This window comes from Toxorhynchites rutilus, chromosome 2 (assembly GCF_029784135.1).
Source record: "Toxorhynchites rutilus septentrionalis strain SRP chromosome 2, ASM2978413v1, whole genome shotgun sequence".
In the NCBI taxonomy this organism is placed as follows: Eukaryota; Metazoa; Arthropoda; class Insecta; order Diptera; family Culicidae; genus Toxorhynchites; species Toxorhynchites rutilus.
In genome coordinates, this window is record NC_073745.1 from 237,973,535 (window position 1) to 237,995,355 (window position 21,821).

The window sequence follows — 21,821 nt, forward strand, 5'->3', positions numbered from 1 at the left end:
TTTTTAATAATAATCTACAATTTTAACAAATTTAACAATACAAATTTAACAACAAAAAAAACATCATCATCATCAGTACGAACATGGCAGTTTGAGATACCTGTAAATATTTTTCTAATTTCAATTGATATTAAACATAAATAAATCATTTGACAAAAAATTACGAGAACCTGTTTACAAAACAGATTTTACGTGGGAAATACACATTCTCTTAAACTCTGCCATTGTTGCCGCACGTTTTATTTCTCTGGGCATCGAATTGAAAAAATGTATTCCTTTGTATAACAACGAGTTCTGCGACCTACTGAATATAAAGTTAGGTGTTCTTGCATCATCCGCGTTTCTAGTATTGTATCTATGAACATCACTTCCTCTTTCAATTCGATCACACAAGTATCGAGGCAGCATACCGTTTAAAATTTTGAAGACGAACACCATTGTCAAGTAATAAATTCTTTGCTTCACAGATAGCCACTGTAGCGCGTCCAACATCAAATTAGAGGAAGTGTATCTACTACATCTTAAAATCAAACGCATAATCTTATTTTGTAAACGCTGCAATCTCGTTAATTGTGTATTGTTTGCAAGGAATAGGATCGACGAGCAAAAGTCTATGTGCGGTGAGATCAATGATTTATACAATTTAATTTTACTGTTCACCGTCAGTTCTTTTTTCAAACGACACAAAACGCCGTATTTCTTGGCAATCTTCTTGATGACATTATTAATGTGAGACTTGAAGGTTAAATTGTCATCAATGATAACTCCTAGGTATTTGATTTCATTCACGCGTTCTAATGTCTCACCATCTATTTCAAAATTTACGTCAATACTGGAGTTCACTGAAGAAATCAGCATGTATTTTGTTTTGCCAACATTTAATTTCAATTGTTTAAATTTAAGCCACTGAGCCAGAGAATGCAAATCTTCGTTTATGTGATCCTCGGTTTCTTTTATATCCTTAGCTGCGATGAACAGGACAGTATCATCCGCGAACAAATTAATATCACAATATCGTAAAACCCGTCGCAGATCATTTATATATAAAATAAACAAAATGGGCCCTAAGACACTTCCCTGCGGCACCCCGAGTGAGTTGCCGATGGGATCGGAAATAGAATCATTAAAACGAGTCTTTTGAGTTCTGTCGCACAAATAGCTTTCGAACCATTTGTACGACATTCCTACAATTCCATTGCGCTCCAATGTTTGTAACAATAAGGGCCTAGAAATTGTTTCAAAAGCGCGTTTAAGATCCAGAAATACCGCAAATATAGTCTCTTTCGCTTCGATATTCTCTTTCCATTTTGCTAACACCAGATTCAGAGCGGTTTCACAAGAGTGTCTCTCTCGATATCCCGACTGTTCCGGTATTAGCAAATTGTTGTTATCTACATAATGCATCAGCTGGACTTTCACAACAAGTTCTAGTATTTTTTCTAATGTGTGCAACATGTTAATAGGGCGGTACTCTTCGGCTTTATCCGTCCCATTAACTTTGGGGATCGGAATCACAAGGGATCCCTTCCAAACCGTTGGCACGTGCCCAGTTAGTAAAGATTCATTAATTAGGTCCAGTAGATCGTGTCCAATGACATGAAAGCAATCTTGTATCACTTTTGCGTTGACATTATCGATACCAGCCGATTTTTGCAATGAAAAACAAATATCTCTTAACTCAGCAAAAGTGATGGGTGAAAAACAATCTAGTCTACAATTGATATTAATCGGCTGTATTATTTCGTCAGGTTCGCTGACCAAGTCAATACTTTGGTTGATCAGCAGAACACTATTGACGAAATAACTGTTGAATTTATCGGCAATAGTTTGGTCTGACTGTTCTTCTGACCCTTCGAAAACTATGGATCGCGGTGTACTATTTTTAGAATTTAATAACTTTTTTAATAATTTCCATAGTTCTTTGCTATTATTTTGATGTTCATCGATTTTCCTCTGTATATATTCACTTCTAGTCCTTTTCAAGACCTGTGAATATATATTCCGCGCGAAGGTGTACCTATTCCAATCATTTTCTAAATTAGTCTTTATAAACTTTTTGTACTTTTTATCTCTTTTGCGTTTGAGACGCAGCAGATCAAAAGAGTACCAGCTGTTCGAATTGTGCTCAATAATGCTACAAATGATAAAAGTTTCTAGAATCTCTGTTTAGACCAACGTTGTGAAAATTAAAAAAATCTCAACAGTTCTTTTCGAAATATTGCATAAATCATACGGGAAATTTATGATGTTAGGGAAGATTCTTACATTTTAGTATTGAAAAATCTGTTCTCCCGATACAGATTATAAAAACAGTATAAAGAAGAGAACCGATTTGAAGATAATGTCGAAATCAAAAGAAAAACGCTTTCCGATTGATTACAAAATGATTTTATTTTACACGAAATACATAAACATGGAAAACAATCGATTTCTTTTACTGTGTTTTGGTAAACAGCTAGACATTTGATGAATCCCAAAATTTGTAATATTATATTAAATATGTCGGAAAGATTTCTGTATTTCTATACAGGATCAGAAGGTGTTTCGATCCACGGAAGACGTTACCATAAACGTATTGAGCAAAATTCAGAGAAATTTTTATTTTGGGAAAATGAATCCGTCTGTTATGTCCATAAATGATCAATCTCCAATATGAACAACGAACAACAATTTTTCGGGAATCGAAAAAAATGCAATCCAAATGTAACTCAATTTTTTATAACATACTAAAGTTTTATCTTTGGTGGAGGCGACCTGGCGTAGTGGTAACATCCATACATCTCACGCAGAGATCACGAGTTCAATTCTCACTCCCGACATTCTTCCAAAAATGGAAGTAAAAGTGACGAACCAGCCGAAATGTGTTGAAAGTCACTATAAAAGAGAAAAAAAAAGTTTTATCTTCATTTTCATTCTACACATATTCAAATACAGACCATTCAACTCTCCATGTATAAATTCCATATTCAAATTTCTTTATATTATAGAGGCTTTTAAGTTCACTCGCCTCTAGTCTTTGAAAATGCAACTTTCAGAAGGTTTTTTTTCAGTGGATTGAACCCACGATCATTCGCTTAGTACAGGGAAACTTCGATACAACGTACCCTCGTTATAACGTACCCTCGATATAACGTCACTCTATATAACGTACATTTTACCTCGATATAACGTACACATATCCAAAGTGGAAAAAAAATTCAATATTTTTTCCCTGATAGAACAATGAATTATCTGTATTGTGATGCTAAAACAAGTTTTGTACCTTCAATCAATCCCGAAATACAGCTGGTTTTGTGATTCCAGATTTTAAATGAATCAAGCTTTAGTCAACAGTACGAAAGGAAGCATCATGAGAAAGACTGGCTTCATCTTCTGATTGAAGTTATTCATTAACTTTACTAAAACAGCAACACAATAATGTATTATAGACTACGTTTGTGAGTACTTTATTATGCTTCGATATAACGTACAATTCGATACAACGTACAATTTTGAAAGTGAAATGTACGTTATATCGAAGTCTACCTGTATTTCTGCTGTAAGCAGCAAACAAAAGATATTTAAGTGAACTTTTTACGAAAAAAATGGAGTGCACTCGAAATGTCTACTTTTAGACAAAACTTTTGATAAAATAAAAATTTCAATATCAATTTGAATCAAGAATTTATTTCATTTGTCAAACACATATACAACATTTCCAATATAACCATGAAACGAATCTAAATTGGAGCAATAGGGCTGTTTGAAATAACTTCATAAAAATTTATACATGCAAAACCAAAAAAGCTATTTTGAACCTCTCACTCACGTTGTCCTTGTGTAATGCGAATGTTCCCACTCAACAAAATAGACCTGTTAAAACAACAATCAAGGGTATAGTGATGTTTGCATGTGTGTACGCGCTAGAGAAAATTGAATGAAAAGGTAACACGTCAACAATAAACAAAAAAAGAAACTAAATAACCATTACACTAGATCACGCTATAGGAAAAGTAATAGTAGCAAGAAAGATAAAGAGAAACAAAACACTTGTGTGGAATTGGGAAGCTAGTTTGAAAACCCCGAATTGGTGCCGAGCCGATGGAGACCTAAAAATGGATGTGTTTAACAGCAAAAGCAAAAAAAAAGAAACCAAAAGCGTATATTTTTTCGTTTGTATGTGTAAAGCAGGTACGTTTCTGTTTGTATGTTTCGATGGCTGTTTGTTAGCATTAGTTGAACTATTTTGTTTAAACTTTACACATCGGACACTTGCTTACCTACACATTTATAGGTGGTTTGCCTATCATTCAGGGGTGTGTAAAAATATACTTTCAGGTATTGTTTACGGTAGACACACACAAAATTGCCTCATTAGAGTAAGATTAAATATGGTAATATGGAAAACGTCCGAACCTCAAAACTCATAAACCAAACCAATCGAATCGAAAGCTAGTAGTAGCAACTTGTATCACACTAATAAAAAGATGAGTATTCCGTATGCTTCCACGATCCAAGAATTATGTATAATCACGTTAAATCTAAATTTTTGAATTTATATTTTCCGAAAAAAAACAAACACTAAGTAAAACAATCGATATCGCAAAACGCACATCTGTTCCAGGTCGGAAACAACACTAACCCAACTAGCGGATAAGAGTTAATGTGAACGAAAAGAAAAAAAATGCTTATTCGTATCTAAATAAAATCATAAATATAGAGGGTTGGTTATAAACAGGAATCTATATCGGGCGATTTCCAACACTACTTTCTTTCCGTCAATCCGAGACGCAATCCAGAAAAATATAACTATTCATAACAACACCGAAAACAAAAGAATAAAATATAACCAATGCGCAGTGTGAAAAGAGAAACATGGCGATCGCAACAAATCAATCAATAGTTACTGTAATAGTTTGTGATTAGAGAAACATAAATGAATATCCATCTCATACGGCAGCAATATATATATATATATATATATGAAGGGCACTCTAAAAATTCTGGACAATGGTCAATAATGATGTAGTATGCGTGTAAAACGGTAGATAAATATACGTAAATACACGTTCCAGTAGCAGTACTCAGAACGACACGTGCGTTTCCGACCGTGTAGGCCGGGAGAGCCAACCTGGCGCCATCTGTCGGAGGAATTCCGAAGTTATCGTTTGTTTTCGGGTCGTCTTCGCATGGCACAAACCTGTTTTCTAAAAAAAGGGGTGACAACACACACGATGGCACCAGCTTCGCTGCGATGGTGAGGTAGTAAAGGCTCATATGTTTTTTTTAACTAGCATATCACTGTTCTGGGGTTCTTTGCCGGTTATTTCAATTCAGTATATAATGCTAAAGAATATTACAATAGAAACTGGCAACACTGCATGACTCTTCGGTTTTAAAAATTAAATTTATGTATATATTGGGGAGGGTGTGGACAAAATACTAGGGGAACATGACGACATAAATAAGGATCGGATGGAGGATACTAATTATTTTGCTGCCATTAGTGTGTGCTGCTGATAGAGGTGTTGTATTTTCTCCCTGGCGGGAATTGGAGCGTGTGAAAAATGGGTATAGTGGCTTCAGTGAAGCCAGGACAAAAGGCTCCCGCGCAAAGATTTATCACTCTCTTTTACAATAGCGGTGGGAAAACGTCGTCCAGCTAGGGATTTACTATATTTAATCCGAGCTATTGGGGGAAAACGGAACTAGCCAGAGTAAAAGAAAGCGATTAAGGATATACATAGCAGTGGCACTTTGTCACGAGAAATGAATTTTTCTCTCGGCTTCCTCGTGCACTTACTTTCCCTCCAATGAATATAATGGAAACGTGCACTGCTGGTGTCACTACTAGTACTGTATATTGTTAAAAGTTTCGCGAAAAATACGGTACACCGTAGGGATCTGAGACAACGGAAGCCAAAGAAATAAAAAACTAGTAGATTGTATTGCTGTTTCTTTTTTTCCTCTCCTTGTGGACGACGTTTTCCTGCCGCGGAGGAAGAAAACTTTTTTCCTGTGATAAATGGTTCATCCTTAATTTGAGCCGAGTGAAATATTTGAATTATGTCGAGAAAAGAAAATATACCGTAGACTCCTCGGACGAAGAGGCAAATGGGACGATGGACTGCTTGTAATTTAGATGGCACGGTGGAGATTATCGCGTTTGCGTGCGGTAATTTGCTTCGCCTTTCCGGGAACAAAAGTAAGATGGTGTTAACTTTTTATTCGGCACAACTACCTAACCGAGAACCTAGATAGCAATAACGGGACTGTATCTGAGTTTGTTTCGAACGCCGAACACTGTGTTTGATGCAACACAGAAACGATCAGGAGCTAGGAAATAGTAAAAAAGAAGAAGAAAATTCAAAGGAAATATTTCCCATATCAACAATGAAGAACAACCCAATTTATAAGATTTTGTCATACTCAAATAAGATCATATTCACAGATCCTCAAAAATCTTTTTTTGAATCATGTGAATTCTTGGATTATTACACATTCAGGAATATATCTCATTGCAGGCATTCCTTGTTATTGTATTGTTGTATTTTTGCTCAATATAACGCAACAGGAAACATCCGTATGATATATTATTTTTCTGTTCAATAACAATAATTGTATTAATTAGTCCTATTTTGAATTTTATTAACACAGTTCTATGTATTAACTTATTTTTGAGTTAAGTCGCTCAGAACTGTGCCAGGCAAAGTTATATAAAATTAAGGATCACTTGCGCTATTTCTCTACAATGGTTGGTAACATCAAGCTATTCTCCAGCAGGCCAGATTATACTTCAACCAGTTTGTGAAGGAAGTTTTGAAAGTCGTGATTATGTACACTAGGGTGCCAATGAATGGATGGGAAATAATCGACCCTAACATTTCAAAAAGTTACCTACTAAAAAATGTTGACCTCGAAAAAACACCCTATGCAATATATCAGCTCAATCGGACATAAGAGAGAGTGGCGCAAAGCGATCAAAGTTTGAGTTTTCTGAAAATCGAAAAATCACCCAAGAGAGAAGTAAAGGGAATCGGGTTTTCCGAAAAAAAAAAGTTGATGCCAAATGTCTTAATTGCATGAAACGTCAAGATCTTGTGTCATCTTGAAAATTTTTTTTGGTCAAAAATCGACACTCTGGGACTCTCAGAGTTTTTTTTCGGAATACGAGACGAAACGTATGGTTTTAAGTGCCAACAAAAGTAGTTATCTCGATTTTTCGTTCGGAACTTGCTGCGAAATGTTGATTTGCACGATAATATACCCTATGCAAAATATTCGCTTATTCGAACTTCATTTATTAGTGTCACAGACAATAAAATTGGAGTTTTTTTTTTTGAAAAACGAAAGATCACCGGAAATCGGGGTTTAAAAAAAATGTTGGTGTCAAATGTTTTCAAATTGCATGACAGTTCGAGATTTACAGTTATCTCGAAAAAAACAATTGTCAAAAAAATTTTGTTTCGCCCTTGAGATGATTGTGAATCTCGACGTGTCATGCAATTAAGACATTTGGCACCAACAAACTTTTCTGAAAACTCCGATTTCCGGTGATTTTTTGGTTTTCAAAAAACTCAAATTTTAACGACTGCGACTCTAATAAATGAAGTTCGAATGAGCTAATATTTTGCATATGTATATTATCGTGCAAATCAAAATTTCGCAACAAATTCTGAATGGAAAATCGAGATAACTATTTTTATTGGCACTTAAGACCATATGTTTCGTCTCGTATTCCGGAAAGTCCCAGAGTGTCGATTTTTGACAAAAAATAAATTCGAGATGACACTAATTCTCGACGTTTCATGCAATTTTAAGACATTCGGCATCAAAAAATATTTTTCGAAATCCCCGATTTCCTTTACTCCCCCCTTGGGTGATTTTTCGATTTTCAAAAAACTCAAACTTTGACCGCTCTTCGCCACTCTCCCTCAAGTCCGATTGAGCTGATATTTTGCATAGGTTTTTTTTTCGAGGTTGTGAACATTGTGTATAGGGAACCTTTTTGACATTTAAGGGTCGATTTTTTCCCATACATTCATTGGCACCCTATGGAACATACTTCATAATTCGTTCTACTGAATGGAATGAATCAGCTGATGAATAGGTTTGTTCCGCCTCCAAATATTCCAGAGTAATTCGATGGATTTCGATTGCTGAAGAATTGATACACAGGATAGCAAGCCTATCAGAATCCAATACTTGTTTTGTCCTGCACAATTGTCGAGCCACAGAATGTCGTTATTGGAATAAAGATTTGAGAAAAAACTTGCAAAAAAATGAGTGGGTTATATCTATGATATAACCGCAAGATTGACGTGAGACTACCGTTGGCTTAGTAATCATTTTTGATGGCTGATGGTTTTGATGGCTGTGTTAGAACACATGTCGGGAGGAAAAAAAGATCCCCTAACCTGCATGTATTTGCAATACCAATCTCACCTTGGTTTTGATAGCTGTGTTAGGGAACGCATGCCGATGGGAACAAAAGCTCCCCCAACTTGCATGTATTTGCAATGCCAATTTCCCCATGCACCTTGGCTTTGATGGCTGTGTTGGGGAAACCGTGAATCGGGCCAATCAAAACGTGGTAGTTAGAGCGTTTAGATAGCACTTGACATTTTACAGTAATACAATTGCTTATCTCAGACGAAAAATAACATCTTATTAATTGTGATAGATGCGTAGAAATATTTTCTATCAATTGATGCAAACATATTTCCGATCTACCAGGAAATGTTCGTGTTATAAGCATTCGAATTCTTTCGTTTTTATCTGCATGTTCTGTGTTTAGGTTTTCATTTTACCCCCCATAGAATCCGGTTGGACATAGTCCCATATAAAAAAAACTAAAGTGTGGCTTATTTTTCATTCAACAATTGTTGGTTTAAACATGAATGCTCGAAAAGGACCGTTCCGAACGTCACCCATCGGAGCAAAACTCTCATTTAGTGCAATTATCTTTTTGCAAAAAAATATGTTATGAAAGGCATAATAAGGCAGATCCGTATCACTCTCAGCTTCTGTTCCGGAACCAGCATAACGACTGCAGCAAATTCAGGAAACCTCTTCCGGACATTATAGAAATTTTGTTCCGAATTCGTTCCCTTCCTGCAATCACTGGGACTTTCAACAGTCGGAGAAAATCTTAGTTTGGATCCTTATCAGGCGAGTGAGGATAGAACAGCAACATGCTAATCTACGTCAAGATTGCGAATAAACGTTCAACCAACACATTGTTCGCATAAACTGACGTACGGCTTTTTCAATTGATTTAAAATAACAAAATCTCATGGAACCCCTCCGGTCCACTTTTGACAGCAAATATTTATTGAATGGACAGATTACCGTCATGATTATTCAACTCAAAATTAGGAAAACGCTTTTTTCTAACACTAAGAGTTTTGGTGGCTACGTCAACCATGCATATTCGAGCAGTACAGGAACTCAACAAACGCCATGGAATCTGCATACTGAAGGTAACTGGAGAAATTTGCGGACATTGCCGATGAGTACACTGCAAGTTAAATCAAAGAACGCGAAGTTGAGAGTTTATAAACGCTGAAGAAAGCGAAAGTGTTTCAAAAGCACTCCCACCACATCTGTCCACATCAGCACATCTGTCGACTGAAATTCCTATTTCACGCCTGACCAGTAAGGTTAGACTAATTTTATGCCATGTAGTAACATGGATGGATCATAAAATGTCGCTGTCTGGTTGTATTCTGACCAGGAGCCTTCGATTTCATGCTAACACGTGTTTAGTCTCGGATTAGTTATTCTAAGCTCAATCAATCTTGTTTCGAGTTCATGTCGTTTTCTACAATCCACTACCATCGTAAATGTTCCTCCGATAGTATCCTCGACCAGCTGGGCTTGCCACCGTTTCCACCGATTCATCGCATTTCGACCATAACAGTATTTTTCTAACGTCACTGATCGTACTAGCATACAACGTAAAGTACAAATTACAAACACCAACTGTTAAGAAATGGAGAATTTGCTCTTATCGCACCTTCACCTCGATTGTTTCTGTTTAGTGGTACAATCGTTTTCCAGTAACTCTGCCCCTAAACGATCGTGTTTGTTGGCACTCATATGGGAATTCGTTGCCAAAAAACATAAAATGATTGTACACTGGAGGCGCTTTCTACGCGGGGGATACGTTCCGAGTAAACAAAAACTGCATAAATTCCCTTATCTGCGTAAAAAAACCGCGTAAAACTAAACCAGGTAATTTTACAAAATCCGTGTAAAAATCTAACAAACAGTGAATTGTTAGTTTAAAATACAACCCATATTCTAACAATCGATTAACTTTTTTTTTGCATGCATGCTATTCATGATATCTGTATCTCCTTCTATTTCTCAGCTACTGATCAGTGATACAATACAAACTTATTTCTTGAAAAGTCACATCAATTAGCATACAGGAAAACCTGTTTTTGCGCGGTTGCTTTTTGTGCGACTTCTCATTTGTATGACTGTTTAGGTGCGATATTATTATTTGTGCAATTAGTTTGTGTGATTCAAGACCCGATGTCATAATAAAATCGCACAAAAAGAGTCGCACAAACGAGGAATCACACGAAAAGGGACCGCACAAAAACAGGTTTGCCTGTATTGAATTTTCACGTGGTTTATAGTGCTCCCGTGGTCGAGTGGTTAGCGTCACACCTACCTCGCCGGGGTTTCGGGTTCGATTCCCGTTTTGGTCGGGGGAATTTTTCGTCAAAGAAATTTCTTCCGACTTGCACTGTGGTCACGCGCATTCTAGAGCTTGCCACTCAGAATGCATTCAAGGCGTGTTATCTGGCACAGTAATCTCAACTAAGTACAAATGAAAATGACGCAGGTAACACTACGTTGAGACGGCGATGTTCCTATAGGAACGTTAGTGCCATTTGAGAGAGAGGGAGAGAGAGAGAGACGTGCCGCGAAAAAAAAACCGAGTAAATTTCGAAATCCGCGTAAATTCCGAATTCCGCGTAAAAAAACTACGTAAATTCCGAAATCCGCGTAAATTTCAAAAACCGTGTAAAATACGACCTCAGTTTATTTCAAAAGACAAGCTTAAAGAAACGTGCGTACCAGGGCAAGTTGGACATCTTTGAGCTCATAGTCAGGCTTCATAACGAAAATTTATATCTTTCGTCCGCTGCTGCATATCCTCTTCTGTGAGTCGAAGATGGATGCGTATGAATTAGGAACTTGGCCGTAGGAGAGCAGCTCATAGCGAATGAGTCCTTGCCAATCACATCAAACACATGGCGAAACTTTTCTATACATTACTGTCTTGGCCACCATTTCGTCAAGCGTTTTTGCCTGACTGTCCTAAGCTTGTACATATTGTACATACGCTATCCGCTTCAGAAAGGGTCTATATTGTCTGGATTCGCAGATTGGAATTCAATCCATGAGTTTTCTTTAAAAATCTTGTGACTTGTGAGCTTCTGTTTGTATCCATTTTTTATGTAATGCTTAGTTCCTGGACCTTCGAAACAGTGATATTACATGACTTACATGACTCGTTGCATTCGACGATTTTCATAAATTTATCGACCAGAGCACGGTGCATCTTCGACGTCAAAATTACCGAAACGGTACCGATGAAACCAAAATTGCGCATGCTTTGTTACCACTGTATCTGGACCATAAATACTTTTCACATCTTGAGCCGCATGCCTTGCGGTTTCGTCTGGATTGGAATTAAAGTGTAAAATATGGCGTTGATACCGCTCATTAGCCGCTGGCGCACACATTCTGCATTCACGGCCTTGGTCAGCTGATTCCATCAATTCTTTATCTGACCAACATCGATGGTGAATGCTTCCTTCATCTTCAACTTCTGCTTCATGATAGGCCATTATTTTCCTATTGGACGGAATTTGGGACAATTTGGAGGATTCAGCTCTTTTGAAATGAATCGGATTCTATATTGCCGTTCCAACATTGTAGCAATTGAGTCTGCTATGAACCTTGAAATTGACTTCTACATAAGTTTTATCCATCGCGTTCCGTCAGTATCTGGTCGCCTGCCTTCTTAGAATACCTTGTATCAGTTTTAGAACACTTTGTAGGTCGTTTTATTCCACTATCTTTAAATCTCTGCAGCGTCTGCAAGTTTTTTTTTTATTTTTGCAAATGAAATTTGAACTTGCTCGCGATATCTCCTTGAGCCTTTGACTCGTGGAACTTTTGGCCTTAAATGTGCCAAGAGTCCATATTTACATACGGTTCGTCGTCTATGAGATGAGCATTCTTGGTACTTCGTTGGTTCCTTGCTGTACAACTTCTGAACACAAATGTTGGTTTTGCTTCAGCGTTCGGTTTGATGAACAATTTGATATGATAAAATTGATACATATGATGTATGATAATGTATCATTGTGACATCAGCTTCCGAGAACTCTGAGTTTGTCCTGGCTGTTCTCAATTCTCCTAAAGCAGCTGCCCATAGAGGACTACAGGTCATATCAGTATTTTGCACTTGGTACAATTCATACTGGGTCGGGGATTGATAGACTTTAGAGATCTTTGAATTTCATGGCTGTTGTCAACGACCCAAGGTAGATAAATTCGTCGACCAACTCGCCGTTACCTCACAACGTTACTACAAAGAAGGATTTCGTTACGATCAGCCCCTCCTGCTAGCATGAATGCAGTCTCAGACACATTGACCCCAGCCCAATCAGCCCTGCTTCGTGTTTCAGTCGGGTACACAAGTCCGCTAGCATCTCATGTGTTCTCGTTGAAAATCGTGCCCTGCATGTTGAAACCCGCTCTCCGCAGAACACCTTCCAGTGCCAGGTTGAAGAGCAGACTTTAGAGTTCATCGCCTTTTCGAAGTTTCCTCAGATTTCCGCACACCGTACAACGCTGCCTCAATCAGTTTTGTCAACTTTCGCGGAAAGCCGTGTTCGTTCACGAGCCTGTCGTCATGCTAGCCGATATCGGTCAATGGTATCATATGCGACTTTGGATTCGCCGAAGATTTGGTGTGTAGGGCCTTGATACTCGCGGCACTTTTGGAGCATCTGCCGCAGTGCAAAAATGTGGTTCGTCGTCGAGCAACCGGGCATGAATCTGACCTGATAACTTCCCACAAATACACTTATTATTGGCGATAGACGGCGGGAGATGATCTGGGATAAAACTTGGTATGCACCTTCCAGGATCATGATTACACGATAGTTTCTATAATCCAGTTTCTCACCATTTTTATAGATGGGAAAAAATACCCTTTCTTTCCAACCCTCCGATAGCTGTTCTTGACTATCAACTTGAACATACACTGCCAAAATTTTCCAGTATTTCCCTTGAAGTGCTCCGCAGTGAGTCTCCACTTTGTGACTTTGGGGCTTTGTGGTACTTTAACTGATTAATGGCATCCTTACTTTAACTTAACTTGACGTTGTTGTTCACTGCACCGGTGTAGTCCTCCTGAACGCTTTCTGGGTCACCAGTATGCGCGTCGTTCAGGTGTTCATCTTTAGATCACTTCGCTACACACGATTGAACCAACAGCATTGAACGCCTATAGTATCTTGGACTCTGTTACTTGCTGTATGGCCTTGGATTTCTGCCCATTGTTGCGACATTGTTGAGAGTACAAATGTGGTCTACATTTTTTATCACTTATTACCACGAGGTTGTAATTCAATTGATCAAGCGTCTCTTTGAGTTTTACACATTTTGAATATCCTGTGAGGATCAATGAAATTTTGCAAATATTGAAAAGTTTTGATTTCCGTGTGATAAAGACCGATTGTTGTCGTCGCTCTTGAATTTTCGTGTATTAGATATTTTTAATGATATTATAAACTTTGCCTAATACAGCTACCGATCATAGCTGCTGCTACATTTTCTGAGCAAGTATCTAATAAAAACCTGTATGACCTGTACATAATAATGAGCGGTAGAGAGATCATATTAGTGGTTTCATAGAATATCCTCTAAACTATCTCTGAAAAGGACTTTCAAATGGTCTCTACGAATCCAGTCAGAAGTTCACAACAAACAATTTTTACTGAAGTTATGAAAAAAATATATCTCGTATTAACTAATGTCATATTTTTTTTTAACTCGACGCTGACGCATCTTATTCTGAAGAGATAATTTCCAACTCAGTAGCAATGTACCTAATGGACCAACTTGCTTCGCCGCATCAATCGAAATGGATTATGCACATTAAGGTGGCAATGGATGTATGGAAAAAAATTTCATCATCGAATTTCAAAAACCGACCATGTACATTTTGTTTATTGGCCAAAAAAAATATCTGTGCACAGTTTTAGCTCAATCCGACATTATTTAGGGGTGCCTCAAAGCGCTCAAAGTCTCGATTTTTTTTATCCTCAAAAATCTTCCAAGGGGTGGAGTGAAGGAAATTTGGAAAATAGATTTTTTTTCCAATGCCGAATGACTTTAAAAATTACTTCAAGATGCATAAAACGTCGAGATCTGGTGTCATCTCGAAAAAAAAAATTTGCCGAAAATCGACCTTTTGGGACTTAACCTGAGAGGCAATGAAGGCATGGAAAAAAATAGTTATAGAATTTAAAGAACCGACCATGTACATTTTGTTTATTGGCACAAAAAATGACCTGTGCAAAATTTCAGCTCAATCGGACATGATTTAGATAAACAAAATGTACATGGTCGGTTTTTGAAATTTGACTTGTCCATTTTCGCTGCCACCCTAATGCACATGTAACAAAACAAACACTGTTTCTAATCTAGTGCATCTGATGCAGTGAGCATTAATTATAGCTTTCATGATCGTTCCATCCATCAAATACTACCGAGATGATTTTTTTTCACTGAAAAACTACGACACCGCCTTAACTATGTTCTAACTATGCATATGCCATCTAGAAAGGGGAGTTAGTTTCAACCTCTAGCATCAGTTGATTGTACACATTATGAGCGGCAGATTCCGGTCAGGCTGTTACTGTTCTTTCCGATCGTCAGAGCGCGCAGAGAGATTCTAAGCATGATATCGATTTTAACATATTTTTTGTTGTTGTTGCGGGTAAATGATGAGAATGTTTGGAAATATTAGATTGTTGTTGTTGTTGATTTGTGTTTGTTTCCTTCCTCCAACCGCTAGGCTACGCAAGGCAAGAATGAACCAGTTATCACAGCTATTTATAGAATCAATCAAGCAGTAAATTTCGTTCCAGTAAAATGAACACAAACGAGAGAATCGAGCGTTCGAGGCCTCTAACAATGTCTCATATATTAATATACTCACGATGGCAACTAGATGTAAAGGAAAACCAGCAAAATAATTAGTACTGCAGGTTCTATTTGGGGTTGTCGGAAGGGGGTGGAAAATTTCTAGATAAAAGGTTTAACTAGCGACATCTAAATGTACGGGATTTTTCTTTGTTTTCGTTCTGGGATCATATATTTGAGTGATTGGGATCTAAACATTACTCGGTGTGGGATTTGCTCAACAATTAAAGGTTTGTATATAGGTTGGAAGGAATAATACGGGGGTAAAGGAGGGGAGGGCAGTAAAAAATCTGTTCATGCACACCTCAATCTTGCGTCCCTCAACCACAGTGCCGTGAAGACGTTCGCGTGCTCGCTCCGCATCGCCACTAGTAGCGAATGTTACAAAACCGAATCCCTACATGCAAAAAGGACAGAACAAGAAACATGCATTAAAAACAGCGGTCCGCTCAAAAACAACGTGCAACAAAAAATATTATTTTCTGTATACTTTTTTGTATATATATACTTTTTTGTTTTGAAAACAGAATAATCTCAGGTCTTAGTTCGTTCTTTCTAACGGAGATTTTGATTATTGTTTTTGTTTTAATTTCATTAAACTTACGCACTTCTTAATTGTATCTCTTTAAATGGTATAAATATACATACGAATAAAACTTGCACTAAAAATAAATTCTCATCTCACAAAGTGTAAAACTCATACATATCTGGTTATGATATATAGGAATGGGAACCCAACCAAACGAAAATTGAAACATATGGATTCAAAAAAGAAAACAAAAGAATATCGAATTCGAACGTCTGCATTGGATAGTAGTAGTAGTAGTAGTAGTAGTAGTAGTAGTAGTAGTAGTAGTAGTAGTAATAACAATTATTGTGTCATATTCATTTCAGTAAAACAAGAATCAAAGAGTTGCAGCGCAAAACTTCGAACGATCAAAAAAATAATAAAGAGTAAAGATAACAGAACTGAAAAAAGTTAAGCAACATCATACTCATATAGGTAAATTTATCATAACTTGTAAATGAATGGTATCAGTTTAGAGCAGGAATAGAAAAATATGAAATAAGAATGATTTTAATAGTTAGAGAGTTAAAGATAGCGTATAAAAAAGTGTGGTGATGAAAAGTGAAAGAGGAAAATAAACTGCAATAAGTTAATAAAAACAAAAGTGAAATGTTTGCGCAATAAAACATTGAACTTTAAGCCAACCGCAGAGAATCGCTTACTCACATTCTTTTTCAAATCGGAACAAAATGGGATAAAACAGAGTGCTGGGGAACAGAGTAATGAACTGAAATTCAACACGTTATGCTTCCGTTGGAATGGCAATGGACGAGCAACATCAAATTATGCTATTATGCAGCACTAGTAATAACAAAACACCACTTTCGTATTCATTGGGAAAATCAAGTAGAAGAAGCTTCGAGGAGTGGAGTGGAAAGGGGTTTTAATCAACCATTGAATTAATGAACGACACTCGGACTTACGTAGTACACTTGTGTTGACATAATTTTGGGGTGCAAAAACGGAAATAAAATTGGGTTAATGTTGATCTATCTCGATCGGACTTGGAAAAAATGATAGCTAACGAAGCGCAAAAATCGTAATGAAATGTTTAATTTAAGAACGGTATCCCAATTAACTCCCAAGTTGATTGTGTTTGTGCTACATCTATTGATTCCGTGTGTGTGTGTTCGTATGTGTGCTGCTGTTAGTAGTTATACAACTATTTAATATGTCAATTATGGGTATTTAAAAATCACCCATACGCCAAGCAAAGTGTTGGTGATGGTCTTGTAAAAAGTACACAACTATTCATTTTATATAGTAAGTGTTGATCAAATCCTCCCCAATAGAAAACAAAGCCTTTTAAAATTGAGGGGCTCAAAATGAATCGGGTGTATGTGACATCATCGATTTCTCTACATCGAATCTCTCTTTTGGCCATAACTTAGCTGCAAACTCATTCCCAGCTGTATTTTACAATATGGAAGATAGGTCAGAACCTCAGCTATCGGATACTATAGCAAACTCAAATTGGAACGTTTTTACAGTTGAGTTATTATCTGAAGAGAAAGTTGATGAAGAGAAAACGACCAAATCACTTACACCCCTTTCATTCTAAGCCCCTCAATTATATTTTATAAATATTATAATTATTATAACAAATTCAAGCACAATTCCATTCGAGATACATTTTATACCAGCCAAAAAAGCACAGTAATCAATACCCCAAGCCAGCAGGAACCATCCGCTACAGGTTCTTAAAAACTGTACACTGATCATTACCTCGAAGCCCATTTGACAAAAATGAATAAAAAAAGGTTTGAAAACAACGAACGAAACGAAAAAAAGTTGAATTAAAATTTGTACTGAACAAGAACAAAACGATTATCTTTACATTCATTCAAATCATGTTTACCAATAAAAACGGAATAACAAAGATAATTTTTTCATTGATTATAGTCTTGAATATTTAAATGTCGATGGTGTTGCCTTACAGTGGATTACAAAATTTCAAAAAAAAAAAAAATAACTTGAGCGTTTCCACGCCAAATGACGGAACGGAAACTTCGTGTTCCTCTGATTTGAGTTAAGGGAAGACTCTGACGTGGAAAAACAAAAATTTAGAAAATTTGTGTTTCTTCATTTTCGGGCAACCTAAAATCGTTTAGGAAATTTTTATATTTTTTTTCCAAAACCGTCCGTCGTTTCCACAACAACCAGTACGTTCATGAGAATATTTTTAGTTTCAAAATATTTTAAATATATTCTCAAACATACCCAAACACGCTGAAAGAGATTCAAACTTGACTAAGTCTCGAATGACATAATAAATCGTCAAATTCCCATGTTTTTGTAGATCTTCCAGCTTTTTCTGACACATGAGCAATTTTTGAAAAAGGTGTCGCATTTTAACATGAACTTTTTAAATTCCAACTCGGAAATTATTGTTTATTGGAAGCACTGCCAAATAACGATTTATAAGGAACTAATGAGGTTTCGTATGAAAATAGACATTGTAAAAAAAATTGGAACAAAAATTATATTTGGCATTACATTTTGGCATTATATACCTCGAAAAATCTTCTGTTCCTTTTATACTTATAGCGTGAAAACTAAAATCCGAAATTTACGAAGTTTCCAAGATGGATAAATTCCAGAAAAAGAAATGTAAATCAGTAAAATCAGTTGAAGATGGTCGATTGATTCTTCTCCTCGCGAGGATAGTTAACAAGCCGTCGATTCATCTACATTTGGCAACGCGTAAAAACAACAATATGTGCGTGTGACGTAAAAATACATTAGCACTCTCCAATCGGGTTAAAAACCAAGCGGATTATCATTTTTTCGTGTTCCTCCTTAGATTTAAAGTTGTGAACAAAATCGCACTTCGAGTTATTCAAAAATGAGTATAAATTCATTTTTATATATTTTTTAGAAATTCCCTACAGTTTGCTACATACAACCAATAGTTAACGAAAGTAATTTTTGTCAAGAAATTTATGCTAAATTGCAGTTGCCTCTCGGTCTGAAAAACATTCCTTTCGTGGAAAACACTCAGTCTAATGCGTGTGCAACGTTACATTCAAATAAAAATAGTTGAATTAAATTTCGCTCATTTTCAGGGAATTCTGGCTGGGATTGCTCATTTCTCAACATTTTTTTTACTGCCGAATATACTCTATCCAAAACAGTTTTTTTCAAAAATATCAAACCAAATGACCAAGTGCCAAAGTTGTATCAATTAGATTGGTGTCCACAGTAGAACTTCGCTCGTGAAGTTAGCAAAATTGATATATATCAATATTAAAGAACTTAATTAAAATGATCGGGAAACATTTATCGATTACCAGTAAATTTAGTTCGAAGGAAAATCGAAAGTCGAAAGCTAAAGGAACACGAAGAAGGAGGAGGAGGAATATTGAATTATGGAGGCTTTAAACTTTTCAGTTCATTTGCCTCTAATAGTGCCCACGAAAAAAGCAGCTAGCACTTTTATTTTTCCAGCCTCTTAATCCGAGACGTCGTTTCCATACTTTTATACATTTTCCAAACATCACAATATTTTATTTTCCTTTTCTTCCAAAAATGACTTTTTAAAAAATCATTACTTTTGAACTTGTGGACCGATTTTGATAAAATATAAAATTGAAGCAAATTAGCTAGTCTTTTCTCAAAGAAGATTAGATCGTTGGGTTCAAATTGATATATCGATCATATGAATCGGTCCAGTTGTTCAATAGTCATGATTTTTTCAAAAAAGTTTGATTTTTTAACCATTGGTTAAAGTGGAGGCGATCTGGCGTAGTGGTAACATCCATGCCTCTCACGCTAAAGGTCACGAGTTCAATTCTCACTCCCGACATTCTTCCAAAAATGGAAGTAAAAAGTGACGAACCAGCCAAATGAGTTGAAAATCACTATAATACAGATAAAAAAAAAACCATTGGTTAAATTTTAAAATTCATAACTTAAAAACTAAAAGAATCACATATCAATTTTTGAATATGTTATGTGAAAATCCTCAGCTCAGAAAAATCAATAATTACTAAAACTTAAATCCAAATTTTTCAATCAAATCAATCATCTGAATCGGGCCAGTTGTTCAAAAGTTATGATTTTTTTAAAAAAGTCTTTTTTTGGAAAAAGGGGGATGAAATTGTTTTTTTTACCATCGGTTAAATTTACAAATTTATAACTGAAAAATGAAAAAAACATTCCTGATTTTTGGATATATTAAGTAAAAAATTTTCAGTTTTCAAGAAAAAATATAAAAAATATAGCGCCCTCTAGTCCAAAGCCATGAAAACAACAAAAAACAAATACAATCAATAATTAAAAAACCAAATCCAAATTTTTGGCAAGCGTAGTATTTTTTCAAACAAGACTGGCTTTAATTTGATATATCGATCATCTAGATCGGTTAAGTAGTTCAAAAGTTATGAACTTTCGAAAAATGTCATTTTAGGGAAAAAAGAGAAAAATAGATTCTTTTGGACCACCCTAAAATCGAAATGGGCACTCTGATGAAAAAAATAAAACATACGTGTCTAATTTTCTGCGATAAAGAACAAATCTACCTCTTTTCACGAAAATCTGAGAACCACTATATCGGTTTGACATGGAATGGCTGTATGTTATCATAGATTTCGAAAGCATTTCGGGATCTCAATGTCATGCATTTTTTGCATGCTTCTGAGTGATTCGTATAAGACTTTAATCCTCAAGCCAAATAGTTCACACAATTACAAATAACATGAAATAAAAAATATTTCAGCGATTTCCGGATTGTACCGCTGTTTTCTTTAATTTTCGATGTCGACGAGAATTACCACCCTTCGCCGTGTGATGAAATGGAACTATGCGCGATAGGTTATGAAATATTTTACCAATCGAAGTCATTCGGATACTTTCGGTTGCTACCAGAAATAACTTTCATTACCGCGTGAGAGAGAATACTACCCGTTATAAGTTACGAAATATATCACCGTTCGAATTAATCATAGAGGGATGCTCTCTGTTGCCGTATGAGGCTACCCAGGGATGACACGAGAGATTATAAGACTCGCAGTAAGTTATGAAATATATCGCCAATCGATTTTATTACAAATGGCTTATATCGATTACCTTCTTCGGTTATCCAACGGAAACTTCCAGAACCGCGTTATAAAATAAGATTACTCCGCGCGATAAGTTATGAAATATATCGCCGGCAGGAAGTCGCCGCGTGAAGAAGTGAGAGCATTGTAGTAAAATAGCTGAATAACTCAACCGATCAACTGAGAAATATATGGGAAATTCAGTAAAAATAAAATTCCGGCTATTTGTGATGTAAGATTAGGTCTTTCGGAAACATATTGGGAATTCAAATTGAAAAACTAAAAGTTAAGCAATTATTGTACAGCAATTTGTAGATGGATTTATGATTTTTTTTTCCACAATCAATTTGGTAGTCCCTAAAAATCTGTTGCTGTGACGTATCTTATTCAAAAATACTCAAATTCAAATTCAAAATTACCTTAATGCAATCCTACATCAACAGTGCGGTCGTGTCTGGGACACAACCCTACCACTTTTTGGCACGAACCAAAAATGGATGTGTTCAATCACAGAATAACCGCCAGCTTTTGGTTCTCATTTTCAGACCTTTTGTCAGGTACTAGTTATAGCTTTTGATATGAAAACGCTATGAGCAGGCGTAAAATAACCGATATTTTATGGTAATCTAATCTCTTTCGTATTAGGTTACCTTATGTTCCTTTTTTTCAAGTATTGGCAACTATCTGTTTCTTTAATGCTTCGATGGCGCCAACATAACGCCCATAACGTAAAATTACTTGCTTCAGTTTTCGTTAGTATTAGATTTAGTTGACAGGTAACACGCCTGTTGCGTATTCTAGGCAGCATTGTAAAAATACAAAGTTCACACCATTGGGATTTATTCGCATGTATAATACCATCTGCAAAGTCCTACTGATAAAACAGACGAATTGAATAGAATCATTTCGTGGTCTTACGTTAAAATACCAATGGATGTATGGGGGAAAAAAATTAAATTTTTAGCTACACACGAACCATAATAGAATAGAAG

The 21,821-nt window shown here is 36.2% G+C and overlaps 1 protein-coding gene across 6 annotated transcripts in view; it reads right to left on the reverse strand.

Moving 5' to 3' along the window:
* Positions 1–21,821, reverse strand: part of LOC129767789 (RNA binding protein fox-1 homolog 2) — a 663,095-nt gene that overhangs the window by 88,363 nt on the left and 552,911 nt on the right. For all 6 annotated transcript variants that reach the window (XM_055768981.1, XM_055768979.1, XM_055768982.1 and 3 more), the window contains one exon: positions 15,527–15,619. In XM_055768981.1, the coding sequence (XP_055624956.1) occupies positions 15,527–15,619 (93 nt within the window). The remainder of the gene's footprint in view (positions 1–15,526; positions 15,620–21,821) is intronic.